This window comes from Ictalurus furcatus, chromosome 11, assembly GCF_023375685.1.
Source record: "Ictalurus furcatus strain D&B chromosome 11, Billie_1.0, whole genome shotgun sequence".
NCBI classification, from domain to species: Eukaryota; Metazoa; Chordata; class Actinopteri; order Siluriformes; family Ictaluridae; genus Ictalurus; species Ictalurus furcatus.
Genome location: NC_071265.1, coordinates 11,186,540 through 11,211,334, shown reverse-complemented (window position 1 = coordinate 11,211,334; position 24,795 = coordinate 11,186,540). Strand labels below are relative to the sequence as shown.

Below are 24,795 nucleotides of genomic sequence, written 5' to 3'. Positions count from 1 at the left end.
ACATGCATGAGGTTACCACAGCTGTTAATGTCTGATCAGTTCAGAAATAAGTAATAATAATAAAATTCTGTTTTTTTTTTTTTCCAATTTGTTTTCCATTGGCATTTTCATGCAGAACCATGTGGAGTGGCCAGAACAATGGTAGCCAGCACGGTCATGTGACTGCCAGAATGGAGACCAGTTTGCCAATGGGAACCCCCAGCATCTCGGTATCGCAGCACCAGTCTCCTAAAAAATTTGCTCCTGTCGTGGCACCCAAACCCAAGTTCAACCCATACAAGCCGCCGGGGGACACGACACACGACATTGCAGGTAAGACTACAAAAACTCATCATTCATGGAGTTTTAAGGGTCTCAAATTTACCATTATAAACATACAATATAAAAATGTATTTATTTGCATTTATTTATTTAGCAGGCGCATTCATTTAGTCCAAAACGACTTACAAATAAGGAAATACAAGCAAAACTATAACTAAGGTGTATGATAAAATGTTTGAAACTGGTGTTGTAATGTAAAAATATAATTGTCCAAAATATTCATATCTTTTATGGGATATTTATCTTTTATCTTTATGGGAACTTTATAACTTTATTTTATTATTTACAAAAAATATATTTTTTTAAATGGATGACTTGGAGCGAAATATTCCAGAAAGCAGCCAATAAGAGTCCAGCGTAGGTGGGAATTCCCTTTAATACTGTTTAAAAAGCATCTCAGGGGGATTCCTCAAGAAATTGGTTGAGAAAATGCCAAGAATACATTTCTGGAAAATCTAGGCAAAAAGCGTGTCTACTTTGAAGATGCTGAAATACTAAATTGTTTTTATTTATTTTGCATTTTTTTCTCACAACATAATTCCCATAGTTCCATTCGTGTTACTCCAGAAACCTCTTAAGAAACTGGCTCACAGTAGAGCTCATCTGTTTGTTTCTATTTAATGTATTCAGATATTTTAGCCATCTTGGCTCTTGTGCCAAATTGATCAAAATATGACAAGTGTGCTAAGCATTTTTTTGTTACACCATAAGCAGGCAATCTAAAGTGGACGAGGGGATATGCAGGGCAGATGATTATCTGCAATCATTACTTACTGCGTTACTGTGACGTGGCAGTATTCTACTCCGGAAGCAAAACTTCATTAGTTTCTGTCATAATCAGCTCCTTCTAAAAGGCCGTAGTCAGTAGAGTTTGTGTGTATTGATTCAGGTCAAGAGCTTCAGTTAATGTCCACATCACACTGTGACATGGTTGTTGGTGCCAGACAGGCTGGTTTGAGTATTTCCGAAACTGATGATTTTTACTGCTGGTATGGCTGGTATTTTCAGTCAGACACAACAGTCTCTAGAGTTTACACAGGTAAAATAAATAAATCGAGCGAGTGGCAGTTGTGTGGGCAGAAATGGCTTGTTGATGAGAGAGGTGAGAGGCTGATAAGATGCTGAAAGGAAGGCTAGGTTAACTCAAATGACTGCTCTTTACATTTGAGCAGAAAAGCATCTCAAAATGTGTAACATGTTGAACTATGAGGCTCATGGGCTGCAACAGCAGAAGACCACAACGGCTGTCAGAAAAGAACGAGAATTTGAGGCTACAGTGGTATGGAATTAAATTTGTGCCAAAAGTATTGAACATAACTTTTCAAGATACAAACAAAAAATATACACTGAAAAAATGGAATATGTGGTCGGTTAGATTTAAGAAAAAACTATTACGTACGGTTTACATAAAAGATATTGCGTTTCTATTCAAAACGTGATTTCGTTGCTTATGCTAAAATTAAACAACTTTCTAATTAATTAGATTGAATTATGTAAAGTGAGCATGATCAATTCACATAGTATTTACATAAAGCAATTACATTATGGAATCTTGTGGGGATGATGGCACTGACGGGTTCTAACGAACCAAGGCAACTCGGGTTCGATCCTCAGCTCCAGTGAGAGTGCGGAGTTTGATTTTATTTAGGCCATTGAATAGACATGATCAAATCACGTTGGATGTACAAAAACAAATGATGTTAATGTAACTCAGTTCAATCATGTGGAACCGATGTACGCGTTTGAATTAAGTCAATTCTACAAGCTTTTTTTCCCCCAGTGTACAGTAGAAAGAAGAAAAACACTCTGAAACTGAAACCAATGAACTCAATGGCAAAAATTGAACATGGTCTTCAAATAAACAGCATTCTTGGTTAACATTTTTCTGGGCTTCCTTTTCGCTAATCATGGTTTGAATACACCGCCAGAGATTTAATTTACACGTTCAATGTTTTCCTTTACACTCCGCAAGTTTACGCTCGCAATTCTGGATCTCGTGTGGGCGGGCTTAACAGCGATTTACTCTCGAGACTTGGATAAACGACGACGATGATGCTCCGTGTCACTTCTGAGAGTTCACCTCGAAAAAATAGTTCTATGAGACTATCCAAACCTCAAATATTATTTACGAACTGATATACTAACTTAGGAAGGAAGTAGTTTCCAATACAAAGAGCAAACACTATAAATATACAGAGAACTGCATCGAGAATGCTCTCCAATATTCATGCCACAGAAGTCTCTACTTCCAGGTCAGGGAGCTGTCGATCCAAATCTCACTAGCCAGTGAGAGTAAAACACTTTTTTGTTAGTTTCCTGAAAAGATGCATTCAGTACTTTTGGCACAAATTTAATTCCATACAGTCGAGACTGGAGAAAGACCATGCAGTGTTTTTCCATTCTTCAGCTGCCTAGTTTAGTCCGCTGGCCAAGTAAAAGCTCCACTGTGCTTGCCCAGTTTTTGGTTGCCCAGAAACCTACAGTACAGTAACTAGGCTGAAAATGTGGTAGCTAATGTAATAGAATAATGTATGGAAAACTAGTGCATTAATATAGAATGTTATATTAATATTAATGCTGTGTGTGTGTATATATGTGTGTGTGTGTGTGTGTGTGTGTGTGTGTGTGTGTATGAATCTGCTAAATCTTAATACTGTTAACAAAATAAGAGGGATCATAAAAATCCCATGTCGTTTTTTTTATTTAGTACTATCCTGAATAAGCTATTTCACATAATAGATGTTTACATATAGTCCACAAGACAAGATTATAGCTGAATTTATAAACATTACCCCGTTCAAAAGTTTACATACCCTTGATTATTAATACTATGTATCATTACCTGGAGGATCCACAACTATTTTTATGTTCTGTGATAATTTTTCATGAGTCCCTAGTTTGTCCTTTTCACTTTTTGCACTGAACTTTAGTTTGTTCATTTTCATCAGTGTTTTCACACCAGCGTTCCTGATTCTGAAAGGATCATCAACCATGCACATGAAAAAAAGAACAAGTGGTAGGCTTAAGGATGAGTAGACTGTGCTATAGATACAACATCGATATCCACTGCACCATCATGAAGTGGATTGAGTTTAAACATAGCTACATGCATGAAATGAAAGCTTTTCTTTTGTGAAAATCAATAAGTTGAACTTACTTGTCTGCTGCTCAGGTATGAATACAAATAAATACACTTGTCTCAGACACCCTGATTACTGATTTATCCATGCCTAACTCAAGCTGCTAGAGGGCAAATAAGTCAACTTAGATGATGTGTTTCCTGACTTCTGACAATTTACATAGATTTTCAACGCATATTAAATTCACAAGTGTTTCTTGAATGATCATTGACCCACATGCAGAGAACAAAAAAGTGCATTTTATGAATTCTTCTGCTGAATCTATTCAATAAAATGTGTATTTATCTATTTTCGAATAATCATTGCTTATCATTTTGTGCCCTGCTGAGATATAAAGTGTAAATACATTCAACATAGCCTTCATCTACAGCTCTCTGTCACAGACTGCCTGAGAAAATCTACACTAGATTAAGCTCTTACAAAAAAATAATATAATACTGAAAGATTGGAAGGAATAATGCTAGAATAAACTCTGACTGTAATCATCATCACTGTAAACATCAAATGATAAATAGGCTTCAGAGGCTTGCATTCGGGGTAGTGATTATAAAATAAATATAATTGCTGTAATGTTAGGAGATGTTGTATGACGTTTAGATTTGGTAACAATACGTGACAGCAAAGTAGCAATATGGCATCAAAATAATTTTAAAAATTATTTTAAACTAATACATGATCAGTTTTGCTATGCTAACATCATACCAGCTGCATACTCAAATACTTTGTGGATTGGAATATACTGCAAGTTAGCGTTAGGAAAGTACAGATGATACCCGTGATGTCCTTAGAAAAGCATTTTGCAATGCAATTCATAATGGTCATTAATATATTGTTCAGGTTGCATAAGCAAAGTATTTCAGTAGACTGAGTACCAAGTACTTGAAACAATAATGGAGCAGAACCAATCATTGTATGCAAAATATGATAGTTCAGTGACTCTAGTTTTGTAAACCTGAACCAGCTCAGTTTTCTCGAGCAGACCCTACAGAATGTTACAGTTTATCCAATAACATCCATCCATTTTCCATACCGCTTATCCTACACAGGGTCGCGGGGATCCTGGAGCCTATCCCAGGGAACATGGGGCACAATGCAGGAGACACCCTGGATGGGGTGCCAACACATCACAGGGCACAATCGCGCACACACGCATTCACACACTACGGATAATTTGGAAATAGAGATGCACTGATACTAAATTTCTCAGCCAATACCGATAACCGATTGTTATCGTCATCGGGTGTTTTTAAAATATCGGCCGATGACCCATAGCATGAAAAATTGCCTTTATCGGCTAATACATCGGCACATCTCTATTTGGAAATACCAATCGGCCTGTTGTTGTGCTGGGAGAGGAAGCTCCCGAAGCACCGGGAGAACATGCAAACGCCATGCACCCGCGGAGGCGGGATTCAAGCCTCCAACCCCCAGAGGTGCAAGGCGAATGTGCTAACCACTAACCCCACACGATTACATGTGTTTCTGTAAGTTATTTAGCGGGAGGCAGCTCCTCAGACCAGAGACTAGCTATAGGGCTAGAGACATTAAATCAGACATTAGATTTTTCAATCTTCTTTTTTTTCACTCTTGACATGGCTTCTTTAAAATAAATAAATAAATAAATAAATAAATAAATAAACACGTCAACAATGAAAGCAGATTGGACAGACAAGTATGAGTTATTCTCTGCTTCAAATTCAACACCGATGTCTCATGGTGCTAGTCAGATGTGGTAACGTGGAGCACCACTACAAAACATATATAGACATTTCAAAATGTCTCCTTTATAGCCATAAACCAATCACTAACCGATAAGCATTAAAAGGTGAATGTTCTCACCTTTCAGTTACGTTAGGTGCTGATCTGGACCTTTGTGAGCGAGGATTTTTAAGCAACTGGACCTTCACGAGCTCAGAGCTAGGTTTTATTGTGCTTCTGTCGTTCTGGTTATAGAGAATCCTATTGCACTCTTCTGGTAATGTGTTTTTTTCCCCTTGATAATTTTCTCTGCATGCGGCATGAACATAGTCTACAGTGCAATCTTCAGACTAATAATTTACCTGCACTCAGCGTAGTTGAAGGCAGATGCTGAACTTTTAAGGCTTACATTTGCTTTAAGATTTACAGTTGATGAAGCTTTCGTCTAGCTTTAAAAAAAACAAAAAAAACATTCAAAGCCCTTTTGACAGATCGTCCTCTTCCTGAATTCACACCTACGCATAGTATTTTTGTTGTTGTTGTTGTTGCCGATGTTTTGTTGTTTCTAATGAAAAATACAGTTTAGAAGAGGATTCTGGCAATTACAGAGAAAACGCAGAGAGGAATCTGTCAACTGTGTTCTCCTTCCACCTTGCAGCATCTTAGCAAACAGCAAACATCACATCCCGTCAATCCTGTCCAAAAGATGAAACGATTTAGCTAACGGCTTAGACTTTGGTCATTTATTTAAGACTTTTATTGGGGATTCGTCTCCGCAATAGCAGCGCTCTTTTCTTTCACTAATTGGCTGATAGCAACTCTGTCAGATGTAACCACGTTTCCATGGTTACAGTGCAGACTTTCTGGACCTTAAAACACTTGCTGATTAGAAACATGACTCAAACTTTATCTTTGTGATGAAAATTGCTTTAATTAAGCCATTCTATTTTGGTATGTTTTACAGCATTACAAGATGGATTGAAAGGAATGAAAGGGTTCCTTGTCTCCTATTTTTCCTTGCCTTCCTCAATTGTGCACTCCGAGAGTGAAGAAGGGGGAAGGGGACATTTCTTTGACAAATCCAGCATGGTAGCAAATAGCTGCTCCACTGGAGAAATGGACCTTACTTTATTCCAACGCAGACTGTTATATTTTTCAATTAAAATAGAGTTGCTGGCATTTTCCAGTGGAGTGGGCTTAGTGACGTGTGCAGCTCATACGTCTTGACCAGCAGTGTAGTGCATGTATATCCAGCGTGGTTTTTCTTGCGTAAAACCTCCTGATGAAGTAATAAATGCACCTGGACTAAATGAGTAGATGAAGAATAGAAGGAAAAATCAAATACCATGTAGTTCTTGTAACTGGAATGAAAATGATGTATTTAAGTGGTTTATATTTCTTTGTTTTTTGACTTTATTATTCTCTGTCATGGGGACACGGTGGCTTAGTGGTTAGCACGTTTGTCTTTGTGGTTCCAGGTTTGGTGGTTTGATTCCCTCCTCCCCCCTGTGTGCGTGGAGTTTACATGTTCTCCCTGTGCTTCAGGGGTTTCCTCCAGGTATTCTGGTTTCCTCCCCCAGTCCAAGCACATATGTTGTAGGCTGATTGGCATCTCTAAATTGTCCATAGTGTGTGAATGGGTGTGTGACTTGTGTCCTGTGATGGATTGGCACCCAATCCAGGGTGTCCCTCTGCCTCCACTGTGCCAGGGTGCCCAAAGTCCAATGAGATAGGCTTCATGCTTCCTCCGACCTTGTCTAGGTTAAGCGGTACAGAAAATGGATGGATTTTCTCTCTCTCTCTCTCTCTCTCTCTCTCTCTCTCTCTCTCTCTGTATGTGTGTGTCTCTCTCTCTGTGTGTGTGTCTCTCTCTCGCTCTCTCTCTGTGTCTCTCTCTATCTCTGTATGTGTGTGTGTCTGTCCCTTTCTCTCTCTCTCTGTATGTGTGTGTGTGTGTCTCTCTCTCTCTCACTCTCTCTCTGTGTCTCTCTCTATCTCTCTGTATGTGTGTATGTCTCTCTGTCTCTGTGTGTGTGTCTCTGTCTCTCTCGCTCTCTCTCTGTCTCTCTCTCTCTCTGTATGTGTGTGTCTCTCTCTCTGTATGTGTCTCTCTCTCTCACTCTCTCTCTGTGTCTCTCTCTATCTCTCTGTATGTGTGTATGTCTCTCTGTCTCTGTGTGTGTGTCTCTGTCTCTCTCGCTCTTTCTCTCTCTCTCTCTCTGTATGTGTGTCTCTCTGTCTCTCTATGTGTCTCTCTCTCTCGCTCTCTCTCTGTATGTGTGTATGTCTCTCTCTCGCTCTCTCTCTGTGTCTCTCTCTATCTCTCTGTATGTGTGTGTGTGTGTCTCTCTCTCTCTGTATGTGTGTGTGTGTCTCTCTCTCTCTGTCGCTCTCTCTCACACTGTGTGTCTCTGTGTGTGTGTCTGTGTGTGTGTGTGTGTCTCTCTCTCGCTCTCTCTCTCTGTCGCTCTCTCTCACACTGTGTATCTGTGTGTGTGTGCGTCTCTCTCTCTCTCTCTCTCTGTGTCTCTCTTTCTCACACTGTGTGTGTGTGTGTCTCTGTGTCTCTCTCTCTCTCTCTCTCTGTCTTCCACTCTCTCTCTCTCTCTCTCTCTCTCTCTCTCTCTCTCTCTCTGTGTGTGTGTGTGTGTGTGTGTGTGTGTGTGTGTGTGTGTGTGTGTGTGTGTGTGTGTTACTATTATAAATGTAGGTCACAGTTATCCATGGAGATGAGATTTCTTGGTCATTTCCTGAGGCCTAACTAATAATAATAATAAGTTGTAATCTGTATACGTTTGTAATAGTACATAACTAAGAATATGATATACAAAATTACCCTTAAAAAGACCTTAAAACCCTTGGGCTTTTGATATGTAAACAAAAACTAGTTTTTGTTGTTTGAACGTGGAGAACTCATTCATGTTGTACATATTAACAACAAAAAAAGCATTTCTCCAACAATAAAGTGAGGAATAAACCATGACAGGGCATGCTGTTATAAGGAAATAATCAATGACAGTGTGGCGTGATGCGGCCTGATGCGAAATTGAGTTACTCTGAATTTTTCCCATAACAAATATACCACAGGATTTGCCAATATTAGCTATTTATTTATTAAAGAATGGTGTGTCATGCTTTTTAACCGTTTATAGTTACATATTTAGTTTCTGTTATCACTTGTATAATAGCGGTGATAAACTGATAAACAGTCATTTCCTCACCAGAATCTATTTCTTCTCCGTCTTGACGTTAATGCAAAAAAAAAAATAAAAATGCAGCTTGTCATAGTACTGATAAAACACAAAGCACAGTCCTCCGTCCTGAAGACTTTGTCTTGTCAGGAGACTTAAAGTTACAGCTTTACCTCTGACCAGGAGAATCCTTCTAAAAATAAACGTCTTCTCGTAAATGTCACCGTATCAACAATTTTAAAAACCTCTTCATGTGGAGCCTCCACCCTGCAAGTCCCTGTGTATGTTGTTACTATAGAAATGATTATGTAGAAGAACTAACGTGTTAATATAAATCTGTGACACCACAGAATTTGAATTAGTGTGAGAACTACTTTTCGAGCCGTTGCCCTTTGACCAAGCTGCTTATATGAGAGAATAAGTGTAGAGAAACCCTTTTTTTGGTGTACTCGCAGTCCTCTGCACTCCTTTTGACAGCTTTTTGAATTTTAAAAATATTTTTAGTGTGAGTAATCCTGAGACATAGAAAGTTAAACAGCACTGAGAAGCCCAAGATTTTATTCCATATACCTCGCCATTCCTTTGTATTTTTCAGAGCTAGATGGAGATTAGTCTGTGGTGTCACATAATATAGACACAGTAGCAGTTATATTATAATGGAATATATATCATTATAATGGAAACTTGTTCACGGAATTATTTACGAGACCGTGTAAAGAATGATTTTGGAATGCGGTAAGTCAATGCTCAGCACTGACCGGACATTATCCTACACGGTCAGTTTGCATGTAGTTCATCTGTACTGATGTGACGGTCGGATTTTCTCCACACTAGACTCACTCTGAGCTTCACATCAGTGCTCTTATGTTGCATAGTTTGCTTCCTGTTGATATAAATATGAGCTCTACGCTTGAAGACAAATCTAGCTTTGAGTTATTTTTTGGTAAATACATAAATGTGCCAAATGTGCAAAACTTTACGTTTTTTTTCTTTTCGTTTTTTAAAGTATTTCACCTATAAGTATACACTACTACTACTGTATGAATGAAACCTGGCAAAATTATCTTTTAAATGGCCAAGAATTTTTTTATGGAATAGAAAATAAAATGTTTTCATTACACTGCTGGGCAAAAAAAAAAAAAAGGGCCATGCCTAAAATGGCAAAATATTACGCTCTTAAAGTGCACCTATTATGGTTTTTCAAATATTACCTTTCATGTAGTGTGTTAGTGAGCTGTTTGTGAATGTAAAAACGCCTGCAAAGTTTCAAAAATCAAAGCACACGACAAACTGAGTTATTGACTCCCAAAAGAAGGAATTGATTCTGAACAGCTGAAACGAGTCGTTAGTGATTCCAGACTGTACTAAGTTATGTAGGTTTGTAAGAAAAAGCCCCGCCTCTGGTCTTCATCAGCTGCTCGCTGACAGACGGAGCTGAAACTCGTTATGGTAGTGGGCGTTTCCTTTTTGAAACACGCTGACAGCGGTAGACCAATCACAACAGACTGTGACATCTGACCAATCAGAGCAGAGTGTGCTCTCTGAAAGGAGGAGTTTAGAATGAATCCTTTAGAACGGATCATTTAACGAGTTGTTTGTGACACTGGGGGGAAAAGTAATGCTGCAATTTAAATTATGAGCACATTAAAGTGTTTGTTGACCTCGGATGCACGTAAACCTATTGTCTGCGACCAAAAAATTAGGCACGTTTCAAACCCATAATAGGTGCGCTTTAATGCACTTACATTATCAAGAATACATAAAGAAAAACATCAAGAAAAAAAACATAAAGTAACTTAGTATGGGGTAGCTTTTCCCTTTGATTTCTTTACATGTTTAAACCTTGTGGGGAAATTTGCAGACAGCTTTTTATTTATTTTTATTTTTTTTTTACTTTATTTTAATTTTGTACACCCAAACTTGTGTGTGTTTAAATTTTACATCAAATATTTTAATCATTATCATGATTTTACCTTTGGTACAAGTAGTCTATATAAGTGAATTTCCCTGTTTCTAGCTTTTCCCCGTAAACACTTCACTGTAGCAAAAGTAAATGAGCAAGTGGTGACACAGGAGGTCTCAGAAGTGCATTTCTTTAATTCTTGCTCATTTTCTGACCAATGATTCGTTGTTAAGACCATTAAAAGCTTAATATTTTGCCATTTTGGGCTTGGCACTTTTTTTTTTGCCCAGGTGTGTGTGCTAATTCTGCCACACGCAGCCTACAGCCTTGCTGCTTCACAGATCCAGGTTCCCCGGTTAGATCGTGGCCTGGGGTTATTGTCTGTGCAGAGTTTCTCTGGTTTTCACTCACCTCCCAAAAACATGCAGGTGGGTGGATTGGCTAAGCTAAATTGTTCTGGAGGTGTGAATGAGTGTATGAATGTGCGTGCATGAAGCCCTGCAATGGCCTTGCATCCCATCCAGGGTGTACTTCAGCTTCATGCCAGGTGTTCCTGGGACAGAGCGGTTTACCAGGATAAAGCGGTTACTAAAGATGTATGAATGAAAAAATTCTGCCACTGTCTTTTGCAGCATGGGAATTAAACATTAGTCCTGGTTACAGGAAGTGAATATAAAAGTCTTAAAGTTGCCACTACCATTAGTCTGCTTATACTTTGTGTATATACCTTGCGTGGTCCAAGCCCAGGGTATAATTTTTTTTACCAGTAAAGGGATTGAAACTGAAAAACATCCTCTCCTGCTGAGCCAGGAAAACAAGGTGTGTAAATTAAATATCTATATGAATTCCAAGTTACTTGAACATGATATGATCAAAGCACAAGGACAGCTGACATATACACTGATAGCTTAGTTGTGCGTCCCCTTGACTAGAGACACCAAACTAGCCTAGTTTCATTTTATAAAGCCAAAAAATTTTATATTTTATTGGTCTGGTAGTCCTGCAAACAGTGATGACACCTGAGGCAAGTTTTATGATAAATCCAACTTTGTGTACAATTTGCATGTTTTTAAACAATTAGTCCTCCCATGCAAGAAAAAAATGCATGGAAACAGTTTACTTAGAAGTATGTTTTTTAAATGCTTTTTTGATGGAGAAGAGTCTGGGCTCAGCCCCGGATGATTAACAGTCCAGCTAACAAACCTGTTAGCACTGTACATATATAAACAGCTATTTACCCTAAGTCAAATTCTGTAAATTGGATTGTAGTAACAGTGTGAAACCCTACCAGAGAAGTGAAAAAGAATTATGTAATACTTGCAATTTCTGTGGTAAACGTTCAATAATTTATCTGATAACAGCGTTGTTTCAGAGGTGTTTTTTTTCTTTTAAATATATAAAAATGCGTCTTTCCATTTGCAGAAATGTAAACCACAAAGCCCAAAGGAGCCTCTTTAGCAGATCACAGCAGAGCGTAAAGGCACTTCCTGGGCCATCATGTAACTGGAACACTCAAGCCATATTTTGAGTAAACAGGAACCCTTCCAGGAACCCTTAACAAAGTGAGAACTGTATCAGTAAAAACTGAAGCAAGTATGCTTCAACGCAAAACTGTGATCACAGATACAGCAAGCAAAATGACTTGCAGGAGATGTTATCAGCTACTGCAAAGATAACGAAACTGAAATTACATCAAAACTACTTGATTTCAAAGAAATAAATAGTTCTAAAGTAATAGCTCTGCTACTATTGTGAGGACTAATTGTTTAAAAATAAAAAATAAATGGATTCTTGAACATTGTTGACTAATTGCTTAAAAATGTGAAAATTGTACAAAAAGTTGGATTTATCATAAAACTTGCCTCGGGTGTCATCGCTGTTTGCAGGACTACCAGACCGATAAAATGTTAAACTTTTTGGCTTTATAAAATGAAACTAGGCTAGTTTGGTGTCTCTAGCCAGGGGGATGCACAACTAAGCTATCAGTGTATACGTTAAATACTCATATAGACTCGTATAGACATTTACATACCTTGTTTTCCTGGCTCAGCATGAGAGGAGGTTTTTTCAGTTTCAATCCCTTTACCGGTAAAAAAATAAATAAATAAACAAATAAATTTCAACCCCAACAATTGAAAAGATTAATTATGAACAAAAACCTTATTACACGCGAACATCATGAATATATGCTGAGCATAGATTTGGAGCTGTTTTGTGGCTGGTGTTTCAGGAGCTCTTGTAAGGATATATAACATCTTGAATTTTGATGCGAGTAACACAATATTAAAGCCTAAATCCGCGTTCAGACTCGGCCGTTAAGTCCGTACTTTAAAGGGATAGTTCACCCACAAATTAAAATTCTGTCACCATTTACTCACCCTCGTGTCGTTCCAAACCCATAAGACTTTCGTACAATTTCGGAACACAAATCAGGAACTTTTTAATGAAACCTGGGAGATTTCTGTCCCTTCATTTACAGTCTGAGTAACCAAAACTTTCAAGCTCCAAAAAGTTCATAAAGGCATCGTAAAAGCAATCCATGCGACTCCAGTGGTTTAATCCCAATATTATGAAGCGATACGAATGCTTTGTGTGCGCAATAAAAAAAAAGTCTTGAGTCACAAAATATCTTCACTTCCGCATAGATCTCCGTCCGACGCGCGTTCACGAGAGAACCATGATGTGTGCGGGTTGTGTTGACGCTTGAGCGGACGTGCTTTTGTTGAGAGCGGACACATGTCCTTCTCTATGTCGAAATCTACAGTTTCTTGGTAACATAACAAACTCCATTTTATCCAATTTCATCTTATTCACCTGAAGAGAGGAAAAATGAGAGAAGCTGGTGAAGGAGCAACTGTTTTATAGCTGTTATAACATAAGTGGAAACAGGATTGTTATAATGTTCCACAACAGTAAACTTTATCTATAAATGAGTCGTGTCGTTCTTTAATAAATTTTTAAAAATGTAGTCACTAGGAAATTGTTGTAGCATAAGAGGAATAAAACACTTCTCGACATGATATTATTGGAAAACAGTCAAATTTATGTTAGTATCACATCACACCACTCTGTCGTTGATTGTTTTCCTATAACAAGTGCAGCCCGTCGTGTTTTATTTATCAGATTTATAAAAGGCATATTGGCAGTTTGATGCGAAATCTACTGGTTAAGTTTTTTTTTGTTTTTTGGGTTTTTTTTTTTTTAGAAAAAGAATGCAAAATAGTTAAATATGAATCAAATAGTTAGCTATAAACTAAACTAGTTCACTATATCTGTACTGCATTTGGACAGTAGTGTCCACGTCCTCAAAATGATACTAAGCTGTTTTGTAGCAATGTGGACAGTCGAGATTTTCTTTTTTTAAAACAAACGTGAAGGTCGCTAAGAAGAATAAAAGAATAAAGAATAAAAGGTGATTTCAGATATGTGTACCAATGCCTCTTTCTGTGGAGAGGTGCGTATTTGCAGAGTTCCGGGGTAAATCGTGGCCTCGAGTCGAGTGGAGCTTATTAGGCCTACATTACAGAGGATAAGGGCAGTTAAAAGGCCAGCAAGCTAATTGACTCAGTATTAGTGGAGATAAGTGAATGTGTCAATTATCTGACCAAGGGTACTTTATATTAAGTAGAGAACATAATTGGAGATAAAGTGAGCAGTAATAAGGAGCAAATCCAAAGGCACTTGGCCGAATGTAGGGGGGGGGGGTACACAGTTAATGAGGTTTTCAATAGCCGTGTTCACATTGAGCTCATTTTAATGCAGATATAGGGCAAAGAAAAACCAGACTTTTGTCCTGTGTGTGTGTGTTTGTGTGTGTGTGTGTGTGTGTGTGTGTCTTCATGTGGCCATTTGTTCATAGTTGTCAAGGCTGACATTTGAAAGTAATCTGTAGAATGGATCTACAATGCATCTTATTTCTCTACACAAATTTGCACAGAGATTTTTCTCCCCCCTGCTTCCTGGTTTGTTTGGGTGCATTTCAGTGTAGTGTAAAAGCATGCAGCACAAATTCAAATACAATATAAAACGTTTTGCATATTTAGAAGATTTAAAAAAAATTTTTTTTGAGCAGTTACACAAAAATCAAACGAAATGTAATGAATCGAAATGAAATTAGAATTAATTTTTTTTAAAGAGTTGTACATTTCTATCAAGTTGAGTGTTGGTGTTTCTACAGTGAGGGTGTCAGTGCGTCAGAGTGCGCCAGCTAGATCAGTGGCAGACGTTTCACACCTGCATGACTGTTACATAACGAATTGTGATTTTGGTCAGTCAAAACAGGAACTGCTGAAGCCAGTTGAACAGGAAAACAAAAGCACAAAAAGGAACAAAACGCATGAAAGGACGTTTTTAGTCACTTCAGAAAGACTGAAAAATAGTTGTTGCCGCAGATGAAGTTTGATTTTACAGACATAGACTTACGCGGTTGTTAGAAAGGGTTTAAATAGATCACTAACATTTTTTGTCTCATATGATGGAGAGCATATTCACAGGTCAAAATAAACCTAGATAAAGTCTACCACCTACGACCAGAGCCATATGCACTTTCACCTTCACTTTCCTCGAGAATTATATTGCATTTGGTTTGACCACTGCTTTAACTGAAATGCAGAAACATACAGTATAGAGGTGCTTACCACGTTGCCATGGCAAGGGGTCAAAAAACAGCAAAATGTAGAGGTAGGCACCTGTGCTAATAATAACGAACCAATGGCTTTCTGTTGATGTATATAGAGATGATTGGAAATGATATCATATTGTTTATATCATTTCCATATTCCATCCATTTTCTATACCGCTTATAATACATAGGGTCGTGGGGAGCCCTGGGGACACGGGGCACAAGGCGGGGGCACCCTGGACAGGGTTCCAACCCATCTCAGGGCACACTCGCACACCCATTCACACACTACAGACAATTTAGAGATGCCAGTCAGCCTACAACACATGTCTTTGGACTGGGGGAGGAAACCAGAGTACTGAGAGGAAACCCCCTGAACCCCCGGGAAAACCTGCAAGCTCCGTGCACACAGGGCAGAGGGAGGAATCAAACCACACATCCCTGGAGGTGCGAGGCAAATGTGCTAACCACTAAGTTACCGTGCCCCCTTTCCATATTACATGTATGACTGAAACTATTTCAGTTTCTACCATAGCAGCAAACTAAAAAGACCCACAACAAATAATAAATAATTAAATTCTCTGAGGGGTGTACAGGGCTGACGGCGCATTCGAGCAGCCCATTCGTTCCTAAAGCCATCACTGGAGAAGTTAAGAAACCTCTCTCAGACCCACTCAGACCAGTTGTTTTGGTCCACACCCGAGTGTGGTCGCTGTGTTCTCAACTGCCAAAAAGAAGCACAGTGTGGGTGAAAACCAGGGCTCCAGGGCTCACTGAATATGTGAAAGCACCCTAAACAGACATTTCTAGTGATCACACACTAAATGCCAGGGAAATATGAATGACTATCTTGAGCCATGTCCACACTAATACATTTGAAAGAGCACCATTGCTATTGCTGTTCTTAACTGGATTTGAATTTGAAAAGTCTGGAGTCTGTAGCCTGAATTTCATTCCTCGATTCTTGCAACTGCTGACACTACATCTCTAATGTCCACTGATGATGAGACGGCGAACAGCAGGACACTCATTACTCACAGACATCCTGTGGCACTGCACAACATGTGCCAGCAGCCCCTGCAGACTGTGACATTTCCAGCAACATGCCCTAAAGCGTGCCTCTGCTCTTCGTTACACGGGTGCACTACAAACGACATGGCTGTTCTAGTGCGGGCAATGCCTGGCACACTCTGAGCTCATAACATAGATGTCTTTGAATGTCTGAAATATTGAATGGGAAGGTGTGTTCCTGGGTGCACTAAAGAAAGACAAGTGTATCTCTGTTATAACCTTGAGTCTTCACAGTACCGCAAATAGACCACTGAATAGACTGTCGGGTTGAATAGAAAAGACATTGGCGCAGATTTTGAAGGTTGGCCATTGATTATCATGTTCAGCACAGGTTTTTATGGTGTTCCTCACTTCCGTTACTCAACAGGAATCCCTCGCTAGTAGGTGACTTTAGTGCTCTCCAGCTTTTATATGATCCTAAAGGTTTCATCATAATGTAAAAATAGTCATTAATATATAAAGTGGGGTTAAGATCATTAGGGAAAGAGGTGACTTTAGTTTAATGCTGGGTTTGTCCATTCTTTTCACTTTTAACTATGCAAAAACAAACAAATAATAAATACACTTTGCAAATTGCCAAAAGTATGTGGACACCTGAGCATTCTTGTTGAAAATCCCATTCCAAAGGCCTGGCAATAGCATGGGCTGCGTACACGCCGTGTCGGAATTACCGTAATTACTAGAGGACAACCCAGAAGTTCTACTCGGGGCCGTCCTCAGACTCCGTGTACTATGATGATGATTTTGACTGCAAATTTACATTAAACTGTACTGTATGCCTTTTAGTTTTTTTCAGATTAATCTTGCATTATTAGGACATTAATAATAGTCAATGATACTAATTATAACACAGAGATATCACACGATAACTATGTAACTACATTTTACTGCTGAAGCCGGCGCCAATTTGAGTGTTTCCAAATGACGCTGCGGAGGTCCTGCAGAGGTGGTACAAGTCGGAGCTCTCAGAAAATTCCTAGTTTACCAGTTGTAATTACAAGGACGTGAACGCTTTTTATGAGTGTTTGTGAGGGGTTGGGCAAGGAGGGGTGGCGTGTAGTCAGCATTCATGTTCATCTCAAAGGTGTTCAGTGGGGTTGAGGTCAGGGATCTGTGCTGGCCACTCAAGCGCTTTCAAACCAACTTCATGGACCTTGCTTTGACCAGACCATGACATTTTGTCCATCCAACTTTATGGGAAAAGTTTGGGGAAGTGGTCATGGTCTGGCGTCCACATATTTTTGGCCGTATAGTGTACATGTGCCGTGCACATACTGTAAATAGCTGAGGCCGTATAGTGCAATGAAACCTGTGTCTGTGTAAAATACTTAGATTTTATCCTAGAGTATTGAAACTAACCAATTTCCATATTGTGGTGTGAATGAAAAAGCAAGAATAAACCTTTTTGATTTAAGTAGCATAAACCTACCAGAATGTCTGTTTTTCTTCTATATCTTCTATAGTAATAAATACTTTTGAATGTACGGTCAGAGAATGAAATCATTAAACATGTTACAGGTGGGCAATGAAACCTGTTTCAGAGCTTTACAGACCTCTTCCAGATGTGAAGTGAAATGTCAACAGTACTGCTCACGTAGTACAACACTGTTGTGTGTGCGTGTGCACATGTAGTCACGTGTCAATCATAACCCTGGATTAAGGCTGCGAGTTTGTATGCCAGGACTACCTATATGCCACCGTAGGCCTGTTTGGAAAAAAGCCTTTACTCTCAGCTGCTTCATTTAAGAATGAATTTACTTAATCTTAGCAGGTAATATGCAAATTTAGCATAATCTGCAACACAAACCTGTTTATTGTTTTTAATATAGTTTTCATCACCACCTTTTTCTAGGCAAATGAATAGTTTGAATTGTTCATGCAATTCTGTTACTGCGCTTTTCTTTGCTTTCTTTTTATTGTTAAATGCTAAGGCTTGCATGCTTATATATCCGATGGGGATTTAGTTTCGAGACTGAACCAAGATTGGAAAGAAATACAATTCAGGCACATCACTAGTGTTTACTGTTTCAATGGTTTGAAGGTTTTCATAAGAAATGGCACAGAATGTATGAATTCATACGTTTGCTTAGAGCGATATCATGTTAGAGCATGCCTTTGCAGGCCTACTGCCTTTAGCAGTGTTAGAAATGATTGTTTTATGATATTCAGTGACATTTTCTCTGATTATATTATATTACTAGACCTGCCAAAGTTCATGCATTTCGTGTAGGAGCTCCTCAATTTAACATCAGTGTGTTCTAGTATGAGTTATCACTCAGAAATACGTCAAATACTCGCCAGTAAAACATCCACATACGAATGGAATGATTTGCACAGGTGTTTTGAACGCTCTGATATGAACTGACAATGCCTGGAGGCCCCGTCCCCTTCTCCACCCATCTTACATGTTTTCAACTGGACTCGCAAGGGAGAAATGTACACATTCGCAAAATATGAAGAAAATGATGAATTAATGTAGTTGCACTGGAGTTTTACTGTAGTTGCAGCGAGTAGTTTCAGGGTCCCCAGTTCTCTCCTGATCTCAGGTTACTGTTTATGGGGAGTTTGGCACATTCTACCCGTGTCCATGTGGGTTACCTCCCCTCCAGGTTCTCTGGTTGCCCAGCGTTCCCGGGATCCACCATGACCCTGTCCCATCTTTACTGTAGTGTTCTTGAAACGTACCCAAAGATGTTGTCGACGAATGTTAATATGAGCTTTTACTTGGCTCAGCTTGCAGCTGCTTCCATCAATCATTTTTCACATTTTTAGAGAATGAACCATATCTGCCTCACAGAGCAGAGAACATCCAACCCCACTCTGCTCATACAGGCCAGGGCTGAAAGCTGTAAGCGTAGTTTAGCGCTCTCTGTACTTTCAGGTCTGTCATCGTGGAACCATCAACAACAGCTCACATGGGTGTGGCAACGTAGTTGATCTGCTCTGTGTATGTGTGTGAATTACAGTTAGTTGAGCTTATACTTACGATTGTCCAAAAGGAGCAGCTAAGTTTGGTTCGTTGGTAGCGTTACCAATCTTTTCACATCAGTAATGATCATTTGATTCAGATAAATAAATAAATACAAATAATACAACTAAAGCTAAATCCAAATTGGCTGCCAAAAGGTAAATGTGTTATGACTTTGGAATGCAGTTTACTCAGTGGTAAATAGGCGGCTATAAGCTGTTAGCCTAGTAGTTCCAGCACACAACAGCAGTAAACATTGGACATTAATCAGATTGGGTCTGATCAGCTACATTTGAAGCAAAGGGGAAAGTTCCGTTTCAGTCAGTTTTGTTTTTGCTTGACGTATCCGTTTGAGTGTTTTACCGTAAACTGTTAAAAGCAGTATTTTTACTGTGTAATTGAATTCATTTTGTGCAAACAAACACCATTACAATCTGGTTTTGCTTGGGTTGCAAATATAAGCAGCTTTTTCAGACTGTATTGCTAATTATCATGGCTGTGTGGGGGGGGAAGGAAAGAAAAACCCATCATTCAGGTAAAGTCTCATTTTAACCACTCACTTACAGATGGTGTTTAAACTTGGTTTCCTGATGAATAACTAGGAGAATGAAATCAGCGTGAGAAAGATGGTCTGTCTCTGTGCGCCTTTTTGTGATTTTGGTCACAAAGACATAGTTAAGTACGTGTGATGGGCCAAGCTTTGATCTCACTCTGTCTCTCGTTTCTCTCATACCGGGTGATTGTGGGGGAACTGCTGAGTTCTCGTAAAGGACATGAGAAAGTGGCGAGCATATGTACCTGCCACAGAAGCCAAACGTCACCGATTTGCCCACACAGTGTGTTTCTGAGCACCGAGCTGAAATCTGAGCAGAATATGTCCCACTCGTAAGTTTCTTTTTGTGTGTCTTTTGAGCTTTGTGGTTAACGCGGCTCCTGGAAGTGCTTCTCGTCATCGTATAAAGTAGCGTTAAGGAGGTTCTCTAAAGCCTGCTTTTGAAGTACTGAGGAATTCGAAGGTTAGATATTGTCGCATCGTGTTAGAAGTATTAAAGCATGCTTTCGTTAGTTTTGCAGACAACTCTAGGATTGTTGACCTTCTTTATAAAATATTTCACACATCAGATGTTCTTTGGAGAAACTAAGAGCACCGAACCTTTTCCTGTAATGTCTAACAAGATTAAAGAACACTTGTAGACACTCCTTTGTACAAAATACTTCAAACTCCATAATAGCCTTGGACTTGTGCATGCGAACTTCGCTCTTCAAATCATTAGAAAGTGGAAAACTGATACAGATGTATGTTTGACATCATTATCTTGTTAAAAGATCCACCTTTGGCTTAACCTCATGGCAGAAGCAGACAGATTTTCAGCTAAAATCTTCTCAATGATCCACCAGTGGATTTTACAGAGTTTCTGGGGGCTTTTGATTGTATGTCGTCCTTGTTTTGCTTTTCATTATACGTTCAGAGCCGAACAAGATTGATTTTGGTCTCATTTGACGAAAACACAGTATTCCAGCTGCAGCTGAGGAAGTTCAGGCACAGCGCTCCTCACATGATCTTAAAAATGTTCAATCCCAGTAACAGTAGAAAACTAAAATACATAATTCGGCAGCTGACCTTTTGCATCTTTTTAATAATGATCTTAGTTAAAGGAAAACGAAATAGTTTCTCCGTTTGTTTGACTGGGATATTTGAATCACTGTATGTAATGTTTATTTTATACAGTCATTCTAGCTTTACACTTAAAGGGTACCAATAATTCTGGAGTTAACTGTATTCTCAGAAGCCGTAAAAAAAAAAAAAAGCCGCAGAACCGTACTTTGATTTCCATAATATATGTAGGTGGTTTATGAAAAGGGTTTAAAAAATCTCACCCAGTGCTTACTTTACTTCGTGATGTTTCCGTCTCCCTCCTCAGCTCTGAGCTGTAAAATCACTCAGGCTTCACTTGGGTTTTTTTTCTTTTCTTTTCTTTTCTTTTTTTTTCCCCCTTTTTTTTTTTTTTTTTTTTTTTTTTTTGGTGTTCTGTGTGGATGCAGATTGACTGCTGTCATGCCTTAAAGATGTGTGTCACACATTCATTTCATAAAAACAGGGTCAGTCCTCAGTCTGCTTCTGGAAATATGTCATAATATTGAGTTCATTCGCCTGCAGCCAGTAGCGAACAGATTTAACGCACGGTCGTTACGTTTGTGCAAAGTTCTGCTAAGAGGACGCGCTGTACGTGTGCTCCAATTATACAGACCAGTTTGGAAGTGCTAAGTGGTTTAAAATCACTAAGTCGGACGTTTTTTGCTGGTACTTCTAGTTACTTCTCATTGTTTTTATCTTGTCATTATGCAGCAGGAAAAGTGTGGATTAGATATGGCAGGAACCACGCGTTAGTGTAGTGAAGAAATGTCAATGCTTCCTGATGAAACTGTGTGCTTAACATGAAGCAATAGATGATATATTTTTTTTTTTTTTGGGGGGGGTAACTTTTTGGGACTTTATGCATTTCTTGTCCTGTCTTTCTAGTTTGTATTTTCTCTGCGGTCTTGTGTTTTCTTTCTGTCTCGTCGCTTGGCTGGTCATCAGTTAACTGTCTACCGGTTGTTATGTCACTGTCACACTCGCGCATGTCACTGTGGGGAGATGACAGGAAACCCAGCGATGAGAATCTCACCGTTCCTATAGAAACCCCAGGCATGCTCTGCCAATTTAGATAAAAAGGCATTTCAGACAAAACACTTCACAACCCTTCCTGTGCCTCGTCTGTAATAAGATACTGTGTGATGATAAATGCGTATATGCAGCTGTCCATCCGGTACAATCTTTCACTATTTTTTCTTTTTTTTTAAAATTCTAATAAATTGTTGTTGTCATTTCCGTTATTATTCCAGTAATACAAATTCAAAACTCACAATGCATGAGAAATTGAAACAAAAACAGACTAAATTACAATGAGCAAATTATACTCTAACACATTCTGTCAAACACAGTGCTCGTCACACGTTAGGCCTCATTTATCAAGCTTTTCATAAAGTTGTGTGTAAATGATTTTTAAAAGCCCAAACTGAACTAAAGGTTCACGAAATTGGCTTCATATGTTGATAAATATTCCAATAATGCAGCTCAGCAATTGCAGCGAGTCAGCTACTGTCGACACACACTGTCTGTTCATTCTTTTATTGTGACTGAATCGCTAGTCTTATTAGTATATCTTCTTAGTTTACCCTAATATATTTTTTCCTGTCATTCCACTTTATTACACACAACTTTATTTATGGACTTTAATGTTGTGAATTCTTTATATGTGCGGATTTCTTGAGTTAATACTGATGTCTGGTGAAAATTTCATGTGAATAGCCTCACTGGAAAAATATTTACTGATGCGTTCAGTGCTTATTTCCCCCACTATGTGTTTATCATTTCAGTAACACGTCAGTGATATAATTTGAAGAATATCAATTGAGGTTCACATTAGTGAGTCACCTTCTCCATAAATTTACACAAACTCAGGAACTCAGATGATTTCTTTCATCTGACTGACATAAGGCTTAATAACTTAGTCCAGACCAATGCAATCTGAACACATCAAATGCAAACTGGTGTTGTTGTTGTTTCTTTTAGTTATTTTATTCAAATTTTCTATGGCTGCGGTGTTCCTGTCAGATCTCAGAGATCCCCCTCACTGCGTTTCTCGTTTATTTCCGCAGTAACATGCAAATACATTTAGAACACGCACACCGTTACGAGTATATTTTGCCACTCGGCTTATTGAATGGGAGAGGGAATGGGAATTTGTTAGGTTTGCAAATGAAATGTTGCTTTTAGTGCTTGCCGATAGACAATATAATCGTATATCAGCAATGTGTAAACAATAATCAATAATCAGCGCTCACCCTTGATAAACGGTGATCACTCATTTTGGAAACTACTGTAAACAGGCCTTGTTAAACAGCTTGTGATTTAGGCTAATATCAGGCAAATATTTACATTTTACTCACGTTTATGTGTTCTACAAATGAGAAAACTAGCAGCAGCTTTCCACAAATACTCATGATTGGTATAGGCTACAAATGTATTAGTGAAGGATGCAGGCAAATACATTTCTTCAAGTCATAAATACGAGAAAGAAAAATAAAACAAGATGTAGGGTATGTTATAATAATGCATTTATTTATGACATATTAAGTTATTAAAAAATATGGAACTAAATCATTAACTAAATCATCTTCAGTCAGATTAGACCGTTGTAATTTGAACCTGTGTGTGTGTGTGTGTGTGTGTGTGTGTGTGTGTGTGTGTGTGTGTGTGTGTGTGTGTGTGTTAATCGGCTCAGTTGTAATTATTTTTACATATTGTCCTGTCCTAGTTGCTTTGATTTTCGTTTCTACTCTCTGGAACTCATGATTATGCCACATTGTGCTTATTTTCCCGAAAGACGAGTGGTGTAACTTCAGGTAAATGAAGTTTATACACCATAAATTCCCCCCCAAAAATAAAAAAATAAGAGAAGTGTAAATCTTGTAAAAACAACAAAGAATTTGGGTTCTTTTAAAAGGTGTAATGAAACTACAGGTAGTAATAATAATAATAATAATAATAATAATAAAGATGCTTTAGAAAGATTTTTTTTAGTCTCAGTGGACTAGTGGCTATCATTCAACAGCTACCAACCAGTGAGGGTAAAGGCTAACACATGCTTCCTCTGAGACACGTGAAACCAGCCAACCACATCTTTTTGAACTGCTGTGTCACTGGGTGATATAACATACTCGGAGGAAAGCCTTATCCTATCTGCCCCACGGCCGATTTTGCTCTCTTGGATTCCCAGCCACGGGTCACTGTGGCATCTTCATGATTTGACCTCACAGTCTCTGGGTGCTACAGCAAGTGCTTGTGTCTATTGCGCCACTTTGGAGCTTTATAAAGATTTGAATGGCCCGTTACATTTTAACAGTGAATACTAAAAATTCCACATTGGCATAAATACAGCACAGGGGTTAAGGAGTGAATTGTTTTGGTAAACATATTATTCAGGCATTGTCACTGTGGCTGCAGATCTATAGAGGTCCTCAGGAATCTGTGTGGCAGCATGAGTTGTTATCTGTGCTACTGTTGGCCGACCTCATCAGTAAAACACCTTATTCAGATCAGCACCACTAGAAGAGCATCACTGTTATTGTCCATAGTGCTAAAAATCAAACGAATGTGCATTTAATCTTAGTTGAACAACCACCATAGGAATTTTTTCCTAACGCCCGTCTCATTTGCCGATCAACCTAATGCTCTGTTATTTATTTGCTTATTTATTATTCAGCTGGGAGCATTTTGTATCAGCTATCACATCTCCTACTTTATATTCCATGGTACTATACATTTCTTCAATATCACTTCATACATGTTAATTCGTTTTGTCTAAACATTTTGTTACTGGGACCTCATACTTTTGTTCAATGCTTTTTTTTTTCCTGCGTCATTCCTCTTTATTACACATAACTTCATTAATGTACTTTAATGTTTGGATTTCTTTATGTGTGGATTTCTTGAGTTAATACCAAAGTCTGGTGAAAATTTCATGTAAATCACCTCATTGGAAATATATTTACTGAAAACAATGTTGACGCATCCAACGCTTATTTCCCCCCCCTGTATCCTCACTTGAACTTAAGGCCCCCTGGTTCACTCTCTGACCTGTTTTTTATTAGCTAGCATTCCTCTTCACTCAGCAGCCCCTCATTCTCGCCCGCCCGACATTCCTCTATTTTATTTTCGGCTGTTGCATTACACTCTGCTGAACTCAGCATGTAGGCTTTATAACGCAACATGGTGCCCATTACTGCGGTCCTTCACCCTCATCCACCACGGTTTAGCCATGTTGTGTACCTACATG

At 38.7% G+C, this 24,795-nt stretch overlaps 1 protein-coding gene across 5 annotated transcripts in view; it reads left to right on the top strand.

Moving 5' to 3' along the window:
• Nucleotides 1-24,795, top strand: part of lpp (LIM domain containing preferred translocation partner in lipoma) — a 218,183-nt gene that overhangs the window by 80,525 nt on the left and 112,863 nt on the right. For all 5 annotated transcript variants that reach the window (XM_053636665.1, XM_053636663.1, XM_053636667.1 and 2 more), the window contains one exon: nucleotides 116-312. In XM_053636665.1, the coding sequence (XP_053492640.1) occupies nucleotides 120-312 (193 nt within the window). In that variant the 5' untranslated portion in view covers nucleotides 116-119. The remainder of the gene's footprint in view (nucleotides 1-115; nucleotides 313-24,795) is intronic.